The sequence below is a fragment of the Alligator sinensis genome, unplaced genomic scaffold (genome assembly GCF_000455745.1).
Source record: "Alligator sinensis unplaced genomic scaffold, ASM45574v1 scaffold624_1, whole genome shotgun sequence".
In the NCBI taxonomy this organism is placed as follows: Eukaryota; Metazoa; Chordata; order Crocodylia; family Alligatoridae; genus Alligator; species Alligator sinensis.
Window position 1 is genome coordinate 557,562 of NW_005842021.1, and position 9,775 is coordinate 567,336.

At 43.4% G+C, this 9,775-nt stretch overlaps 2 protein-coding genes across 6 annotated transcripts in view; one reads left to right on the plus strand and one right to left on the minus strand.

The window, feature by feature from the left end:
• ATG2B (autophagy related 2B) overlaps positions 1 to 4,585 on the minus strand; it is a 76,356-nt gene extending 71,771 nt beyond the window's left edge. For 2 of the 3 annotated variants that reach the window (XM_025202329.1, XM_014519259.2), the window contains exon 1: positions 4,039 to 4,401. In XM_025202329.1, the coding sequence (XP_025058114.1) occupies positions 4,039 to 4,200 (162 nt within the window). In that variant the 5' untranslated portion in view covers positions 4,201 to 4,401. The other variant, XM_025202330.1, reaches the window with a different exon arrangement.
• GSKIP (GSK3B interacting protein) lies at positions 4,455 to 8,514 on the plus strand. 3 transcript variants are annotated; one of them, XM_006022172.3, is made up of 3 exons: positions 4,455 to 4,529; positions 5,347 to 5,599; positions 6,318 to 8,514. In XM_006022172.3, the coding sequence occupies exons 2-3, from the start codon at positions 5,348 to 5,350 to the stop codon at positions 6,477 to 6,479; spliced, it is 414 nt and encodes a 137-aa protein (XP_006022234.1). In that variant the 5' UTR covers positions 4,455 to 4,529; position 5,347; the 3' UTR covers positions 6,480 to 8,514. The 3 variants fall into 3 exon arrangements, with proteins under 3 accessions (XP_006022234.1, XP_025058116.1, XP_025058117.1); XM_025202331.1 differs by having other exon boundaries at positions 4,474 to 4,602; XM_025202332.1 differs by having other exon boundaries at positions 4,482 to 4,598.
• Positions 8,515 to 9,775: the final 1,261 nt, after the last annotated feature.

The window sequence follows — 9,775 nt, forward strand, 5'->3', positions numbered from 1 at the left end:
GGCCAATAGCCAAGCCCAGAAGTGCCAGCAGCAAAACCAGAAGTACCAGCAGGGGAGCAAGTACCCCCTGGAGGGCCTGGCTGGCGCCCCGCCACAAGCCAGAGCCCAGGGACATGCCTCCTGCCCCCATCGCTACACCACTGACCCTCAGTAAGGTTTCTTTAAAGTACAGCTAACTCTCCTAGATTCCTTTTTAATTTATGACAAATAAAAAACCCCCCTAAAATAAAACTGTCTACACAACCTTCTAGACTGGTTAAAATACATCAATATAAATTACTCCTTAAATTAATTCAGTGCAACTTTCTCATGTGGACAAACCAATGCTCAGTTCTATACCTGTAAGATATGAGCCATGTGCCTCAATCCTGCAAACAAGCAGCCTGACTTTCAGCCATGGACAGTCCCAATGGTTTTAATTTAACTAGTAATCATGGTGTCAAAGTTAAATAATGGTGTAAGTATTTGCAGGATTGACAGTTTACAAGTCACTCCTTAATTAAGGTATGCTGAAAAAAGGTTCTAAATGCATATATTGTAAGATGTAATCTTAAAATAAAATGTGGTTGAAAACAGGCTGTTAGAAACTTACAGAAAGCAAGAAAAAATATGTTATCATTCTTGTGTCTCCAACTGTCAGTTCCTCTCTCTAGACCTTTGCTTTAACATCATTTTCCTAACCATACATCTTTTTTGCTTCCATTCTTAAAAATCTGTTTTTCAACTGATGTGTTCTGCTCTTTTTAGTATCTGTATTCCAATATCCAAAAAGTAATGGAAATAGTCCAACTGACTAAAATAGAATGTGAATCAGTCCTTGAAATGGTTTTGGGAGGTAATAATTTGATTTATCAAACTGACATGATTGATCAAGATTCACTATAGCTAAAACAGCATCTTGAATAAATGATAATTTATTGTAGACTTCAATCAAGAGCACGGGATCAACAGCAGAAATAATTAGCATGCGTTACAACTTGCTGATGGCATATAACAAGGTTTAAATATAACCTATGGTATTTCAGAAATATTTTAGCTAACTAGTACACATATTGTAACAAAAGCTACATATCAAAACCACTTTTGCATGAATCTTGTTTCAGACTTTCTCTAACCTCTGTCTTCTGGAAACAGAGGAAATCTTTTTTTTCTGCTACCTTTCCTGCTATATTTAAAGAAAATTCTTCTTTACTGTTGTTGAACAGCAAAAATGCAAGTGAATGTTCTTTACTGCTAAAAGCATTCATAAAAAACAAATGAGCATCTGTTTAGGAAGTGAATGATTCTGGATAATTCAAAAATAAAATTAAAAATAAAAACCCCAAACATCCTCAGGGCTTGCGCTTATATTTCTGTTTGAGGAATTCCCAACTAAGTATATAAAGAATAGATGTGGCTGGCATGCAGAATTATATTTTGAAAAATAACAGCATAAGTAACAGCACAAAAAAGCATTCAGTGTATTTTTCAATTTAGTCTCTCAAACTATGAGCTAAAATTTGATTTTTCATTATACGGTGCAATCCCTTTGGGGCTAACAATGCTTTGTAAGTATATTCAAAGCCAAAAGGTTTCTCTCTCTATTTTCTAAAAACTGAGACAATCTTACGAACAACATGCAACATGTTCAAGTATTAAGCTAATAATAGCTAAAGCACCCACAAACCAAAACTAAAATAACATAATTTGTCTACAGCCTCCTTGACGATATATAAATAACAAGTTTCAAATGACTAAGAGGAAAAACACAGCTGTAGCACTTCCACAACATCTGCTTTTCCAATTTTGTATCATGCATGAGAAAGTTATATCCACAGAACAAAACATACACTACTAATTTACAAGCTAGAAAGCAAAGCCTGGGAAAAAAAGCTGTTCTCCAAGTTCGATAATTAACATAATTAATATTATATGCATATTCTACTAAATTCCTTTTGTATGCCAATTCCCTTACACAAATATGGAAATCATGGTGTTTACAGTCTAAGTATCATATAGTGAAACTAGTAAATAGTTTTGATTTCCACTAGAGGGCACTGAAATCTAATTAAGACTACCATCTGCTTTCCTGCCACCTCACAGACCTGAAAGAAAAAAAATAACACTTAGCATTTGCAAAGCATCTTTCATCTGAAGTTCTGAAAAATTAACTTATAGTTATAAAGCACTTGCAATACTCCTAAGTAGTAAGAAAACAAACTACCTTACTCACACACATGCAAGATTAGATTTGTAAATGAAGGATTGTGGGCATTAAACAAAACCAGTTTCCAACAGTTCACACAACAAGAAATCTTAAAGCAGTCCATCACATTGTAGCTTGTAAGAGTGATCATCCAAAGCTTTCCTGGCTGCTAAAAATAGGCAAGAGTTCCTGACTCTTATACTTACAGAAGTCAACAACTCCTGGGAAGATGGCAATTTATCAGCTTTGCAAAAATCCAAGTATTCAGATCTGCACTCTCACACCATGAACCTTCCCAACAGCTGCCAGTGTCTATTTTGCCATTTCTGAGCAAGCTGCTTTAACTGTTTAAAAATGCTTCAGTTGCCTTTATACAAGAGTCTGTTAATAAACAACTTACGTTCTGAGGGTTGTTAGACAATCTCGTCATAGCCATGGATATCTACCTAGCTTGTCATGCAACTCTGTGTCTAGAATTTCACAGAGTCAAACACAAAATCCTAAAAATGTGTCTTAGGGTCTGTGCAGTTATAGGTAAATGACACTGAGATTGTGAGAAAGAACAGAAGTGGATGCCGCATCTTGATAGCTCTGATGAACAACCACACCTCTGTCTTCCAAACTCTCACCTACAGTGTCCCACAGGCCTCAGTCCCCAGTTCAACACTGACATTTAATATTACAGACCATGCTGACACACCCAACTACCGCAACATAGAAGAGAAATCAGGAGGCAGACAACGACCAGCTGACCATTCCCAAATCCATGGAATCCAAAAGCAGGCAAAACAAGCAATGTTTCAAACAGAAGGAGACAGGCAGACAAGGTTCTTTGGGTAGATGTGACATCTTCTTTTAGACCAATAAAAAAAAAAAAAAAAAATCACATCTCCCCAAAGACCCTCACCTGCCTTTGTCCTTAGATCAACACGGCTACAGCCAACAACCCTGCAAAGAGAAGGAGAAAGAGTCCTGGAGAACTACCAGGCTGTCCCCCATTAGAGGACACCAGCCCTCCAGGCCGAGAGCGAGAGTTGGGTGCAGACCACTCCGTGTTACTGGACTCTTCAGACCAGGGGTTCCCAAAGTTTGTGCGCCCAAGGGCACATTTGAATTTTTTTTTAAAAGCAGCAAGCGCCAATATGAATATTAACGTTTAGAATTTAGATCAATCCAATCATCTCATCCATTACTTAAAATTGCATTAGATCCGCAACTTCAAAACGCAGCTTCTCTTTACTTCATATTCTTTTGACGTTTTATCCATAGCGCCCAGGGGCACCACACTGGGAATTGCTGCTTTAGGCTGTGTCAGTAAGTGCCTGTGTAAGGACTGCAAAGCTTTCAAGTGGTTCAGCTTCCCCACCTACCTCCAGCAAAGCAGAAGCCAACTCTGCTGGGCTCCTGGCACTCGTTCGCAAGTCCCTTCTCTGTTTCAAGACTGAGGCGCCAGGTTTTGCACAGCTCCAGGTGGTTCCTCTGCACGAGCACAGCCCTTTGTGACAGCCCAGGCATCAGAGTGCCCTCCGTTCACAGCGAGTGGCACTGTCCACCCAAATCAACCCCCCCACCACTCCCGAAAGGCTGCATCCAGACACAGCTGTGAGACTGTTTCAAGGCCATACAGTACCGAGCTGGGGCTGCTGTGGCACCATCAGCTGTCAGCCCACAGGGCTCGGGGCCGCCTGGCCCAGGGGGGTCCGGACCAGCCCCACTGCCTGCCCCCAGCAAAGCCCCACGTCCTGCCTCCGTGCCCTTCACCTCACTCACGTTTTGCTTGTACTGAAACCAAGGGCAGGAGGGAAGTTCCAGCTGCTGCCCAGAGCCCTGCTTTTCCTGGGGGCATCACTTACCCACTTGTCGAGCGGGACCTGCACCAGGGAGCCGGTACCCTGGTAGAGGTCCAGGCTGAGCTGCTCCAGGCTGAGCTTCTCCTGCAGGAAGTGGCCGAGGTAGCGCTGCAGCAGGTAGCGGCAGGCCCGTTTCTTGATGGACTCGGAGAAGGGCCACGGCATGGCGGCTGCGGCCGGGGGCTGCTCGGCCCCACTCGGTGCCAGGCCCCACCGCCCCTCAGCGACAGCGCGTGATCTCGACCCGCCCCATCCTCACACCGATACCGCCGCCATCTTATCGGCCGCGCGCGTCGCCCCTACCTCCTCCCCCCTCACCGAACCTGCCCGCGCCACCCCCCCAACCCCGCACCGACCGGTGGTGACGTGTACCGGAGCGGAAGTGACATCACAGCACGGAGGAGCGGCGGCGGAAGTGAGCCGCGGGTGGGTGGGGATGAGGCGGAAGTGGGAAGTCGGGCTCTTCAGTCGCTGTCCGGGCGGGGAGGCGTGAGGTGTGTTTGCTCTGCTCCGCATCCTGCCGAAGCGCCTTACAGATCCACCCGGGGAGCCTCGCAGCTCCTGTGTGTGAGCGTCTTGGGGCGGAGCGGGCTGCAGCCGGCGGGGGCTGCTGTGCGAGCTACTCCGGCGGCGCCCAGCGGGGCTCGAGAGCCGGGCTGGGGCGATGCGGCCCCGCCGGCCTGGGAATGCGCCGGGCGCATCTCGGCCCAGCTGCGTCTCGGGCACTGGCCAACAAAGAGCCGTTGTTACGGTCGTGTTGCTTTAATCTTAGCTAATCCGCTTGGCTCCCGGAGCGAGTCTCGGCTTGTAAATAATCTATTAGTCACTTTCCTTCTTGGCAGCGACCGGGGCGGGTTTGGCTGCAGGCAGCACTTGGCTGCGCAGCGCGCTCCGGACCGGAGGGGTCTTGTTTAAAGCTAAATCCTGATAAGTTTGGTGGAGAAGTGAGGCTGGGAGGAATTGCTGGTGATTGTCTTGTCCGACCACGGGTCCAGCCTGCGACCTTGGCACCAGGCTCTAAGAGACTGAGCTAATCCAGCAGCTGGGTGTAACTCTAAAATCGGGAGTCCCCAAAGAGCTGGGGGGGGGAGCAATTTAGTGAGCTAGGCAGGGACTTTGTGGCTTAATCTGAATGGCTCATTGAACAAAACTGTGGCCCCCGAAAGATCTGATTGACCTTTGTTTTCTACAAGATGTGTCCCCGGCAGAAAGAGCTGGTGTCACAGCATGTCTGTTTGCTCACTGCATTGTTCGTGGTGCAGAGTTGGCTTTATGGAACGATGACACTAAACATGGGGTTTCTGCTTGCAGAATGGAGATGGATCCCGTGGAGCTGTCCAACAACGCAGAGTTTGAAGAGGATCCTGAATATAAGGACTTCGAAGGAACTGATGTGAAGGATATGAGACTAGAGGCAGAAGCTGTTGTGAATGATGTACTGTTTGCTGTCAGCAACATGTTTGTGTCAAAAAACCTTCCCTGTGCAGAGGATGTGGCATATATCAATGTGGAAACCAGGGAAAGGAACAGGTATTGCCTGGAGCTCACAGACGCAGGACTTAGGGTAACTTTGTTTGTTTATCCTTTATAAAGCTTCTTTGTTTAAAATAGACATGAGCTGAAAGGAATCTAATAGAGGATCTCTGTCACCAGAGCAGTGTAATCTTTTCCCCTTCTGCATGTTTCTGAGAATCTGTTCTATGCTTTAGTGTCTCCCTAGGAGGCTGAACTAATCATTTTCCCCCAAATTAAGGGAGGATTACAGGAAGCAAGCTTTTTTTTAAAGAACCTGTGCAGACTGGTTAGGGTGGTAGCTGATGCTAGAGAAGCTTGCTGACTTCCTGTATTTCAGTCTTTGGGTCCCATACATAGTTAATAAATGCAGAAGGTGTTGAGAAATGCATAATATTAAGTTACTAAACACTTCGAACAAAAAGTTGCAATTTATTTCTCTAAACTCAGATATTTATTTCTATGCATGCAACTGCTGTTCAGGTCATGTAAACTGCTTGGGTAAATATCTGTCCTAAGGATTTTCTCCAAAACACACTGATAACTTGGTGTTTATTTGTGTTCTCCTTCTTTGAGGAAGGTGGGGAGAGGGCAGTATATTAGAGACTGATTTAATTGAGTCATTACCAAGGTCCGAGGTAGAAATGGTCTTTGTGTTTAATATGCTAATGGGTTTGATTTAATTTTTGTGATTCCCTTATGTTTCCTGTGATGATATGACTTTATTTCATGAGAAAAATGTAATGTTGGTCTTGGTCTCCTTACTGCAGGTGGTAGGTTATGCTTTTGACCAGGCTGATGATAATTTACAAACTCCATACCATGAGACTATCTACTCTTTATTGGACACTCTTAGCCCAGCATATCGTGAAGCTTTTGGAAATGCACTTCTACAAAGACTGGAAGCTTTGAAAAAGGATGGGCAGTCATGATTCAAACAATGATGAACATCTCTTGGGAAAGGTGTATTGCTTGTATTGTTATTGCTTTATTTCTTAATAAGAGGTACTGAGATGGTTCTTAAAGTTATCCTAAGCTTCACTTTTATTTTTATTTTAAATAAACTTCTAGGCTTTTATCTTGCAGTTGGACTGACCTGAAAAATATTGGTACAGTGGATCTGTATAGATAACAAAGTCATTTATGCTACCTTGAATTGAGATTGGAGCCTTTTTAGTTTAATTTTTACTATATATAATTAGCTAAATGACTTGCCTTCTACACAAATTGAAGAAATTTGATCTCTTTGCAATGCACTATTACTTATTAAGATATTTCTTAACTGATACTCTTTAAATCTTGATACCATGTATGAAAGTGTTACTGCTTTCATTATTGTAACTCACCTAAACATTGATGAAAGAATATATGAAGTTCTGAACTACTTGCTCTAGCTAATTAATGTGAATTGCTGTTCTGCTGAGAAATAAAATTCTCAGCACAATTTTCTGTGCCCAGCCCTGGAAGTTCACGGCTTCATTGACAGAACGCACAACTTTCACCAACATTCTGTCTCAAAGAGTATGTAGTATCAGTATCTGAATTTAAAGGCAAGACTCGGTATTATTCAGTGTGCCCGTGTATGCCACATACTTTAAAGTAAGATGAACTGTTGGCATATGAATGTGTCAGCAGAATCAGAAAAAAAGCACAGGAGTAAGCCAGGATGTAACAGGCTACACTTAAAGACAACTTAAATCTGCTATAATGAGATGTTCTGTGGGTTTTGGAACATTTAGGTCCGTTTACTACTCCAAATACATTTTTACGTTATGTACAGCATGGTTTTTTTGCTTTGGGCTTTACTTCCTGTAATGCAGTACTTCAGCTTTTTCCATGTTTCTCCTTATCTGTATAGTGTCCTGTCTTGAAGAACAGTGAGTATGCAATGTAACGTTGCATTGCATGTTTCACATAGCCTTTGGTTTTAATCCAATGTTGAACTGGAAAACCATTACCTATATTTTCTATCTTGTAACTAGAGCACAACTCCTTACAAGCTTTTTGTGCTACTGTAAGTTTTCAAGTGCATATTGCATAATAGACTAACTAAATACAGGTGATCTAAGGCACCAGTACTATGGAACTAACATTCTGTAATATCATACAGTTTTTGCATTATTCAGTGTTTATGCATCTCTCCAAGTATTTCTGTTTGTTCTTTCATGCTAGGAACAAAGTGAATGCAACTAGAGAAAGAGGGTTAGATCAGCTGGTAGAAGTGAAAATACTTCAGAGACTTCTGTGGCATTAGACTGATTTACACCAGCTGAGACTAATCTCTTCTTAATTGGAAGGATTAGTTAGTGTAGTTGTGCATTTATTATAGTGTTCATAGGTGGTGCTTATAATTATGACTAAGACGACCTCTGTGGTCAAATGTTTCTGCGTTCAGGTGCTTTAATTTTAATGTTTCATTGAATTTTTTGTTTTAGGTTGAAACATTTCATGTTAATCTGCTTTAAGGTTAATGTATATTTTCATGCTTTTAAGGATTGTTCAGATGTTTTTGCACAGTTTTGTGGCGTGTGCTTAGTCCTCTATGAGGAAAATGTACTCTGCCATGTTTATATCTGAATAATTTTCCAACTAATGTACCTGCTTTATTGTATTTCAATGACTAGATAACTAAATAAATGCATAAACATGTATGATCAGTTTTTTCTTCTTGTGAAATAAATTTTACTTACATTGTGCATATTTAAGCATACTTAACTGCAAGTCTGAGTAAATAAACAAGACCTGTGGTAGTTTTGTATACCAGCCTCTCAATGCTTTCAAGTAACTGTTTGAATAGAACAGTGATGCAAGACAATATAAGAAGGGGGATGTAGAGGAAAGCTCTAGAAGCTCACAGGCAAATTTCAAAAGCAGTACTGGATGATAGTAATTCTTAGACAGACAGTAAAATGGATATGGAAGAAGAGTGCAATGAATGAACTCAGCAGTGTAAACCACAAAAGTATTTTAAAGGAGAAACAAACTCTCTGTAAACATCTTAGTAAAAAACAAGACTGACATATATGCTATAAAATAATCTTAATCCTCCATCATTGCACCTAAAACTAGGTTCATGAAGAGGTATGTGCTGTCATTTTAAATTCAGATTAATTACTTCCAAGACTCAAATTAGCGGTGTCTAATCATGTAATGAGTCAGTGCTGTAGGATAACTTTTCAAAAGCTGTTCGGTAACATTTGGAAGAATGCAGTTGTCAACATTGCAATTACTCAGACACACACAGATGGTGCGGTGCCCTCCTCAAGACGGCTCTGTATTGTTTGAACTCCACTTATGGTGGGAATGCTGCTGCCAAGGAGGATATACGGATTCATAGCCTCAGACTCATAACTGTTAGGGGCTGGAAGGGACCTCATGGGATCATCAGGTCTTGCCTCTCCACAGTTGGGCAGGCAAGACTGCTGGGATCAGATGCCCCCAGCAAGGTGCAAATCAAGATGTTTTTTAAATAGCTCCAGGGTAGGCAACTGTGCCAGCTCTAGGTGGAGTCTGTTCCAGACCCTTGGCTCTTGAATTGTAAAGCTTTCCTCACTTCATCTGCATAGTGAAAAAATATGAAGTCATGTTGTATCCATCACATTACCTCGAAGTAACTGAATTCTTGAGGGCAGCAGGAGCTTAGTCAACAACTGTTCACTAGGGCACCCCGGGGAAGACCAGGGCCAACCCCTGGAAGGCTGCTTCAGGCTTAATACCAGGAAAAACTTCACAGTTAAGAGTGTGGAATAAACTCTCCAGAGGTGGTGCAGTCACCTACCCTGAAGGTTTTTAAGCGGAGACGGGACAGTCACCTCGCTGGGGTCACCTAACCCCAGCTGTCTTCCTGCCTGGAGCGGGGGAGGGCTGGACCTGACGATCTGCGAGGTCCGTTGCAGCCCCAGACAGCCTATGAATCTCATGCAGGGAAGCGAAAGTAAGCACTTCATAGCTCCGCTTTGGACGCCGCTCCGAGCACAGGTCCCGCACGTGCAGTTCAGCACGGTGGATGCAAGCGTTACTAAACCCCTCCAGCACCCTGTGAGCGGTGTTTCTAGACCCCCGGTCCGGCTCCCCCTGTAGTTATGGAGGAGCTCTGACCCTGAGAGGAAAGAGCCGGCTCCTGTCCCTCCGCGCGGGGGCGTCTCCGTCCGCTGGGCCCGTGCCAGCTCCTCGCTGCCGGCCACCGGGGAGCACGGGGAGAGCACTTCCGCCGCTGCTGCAGGGCAGG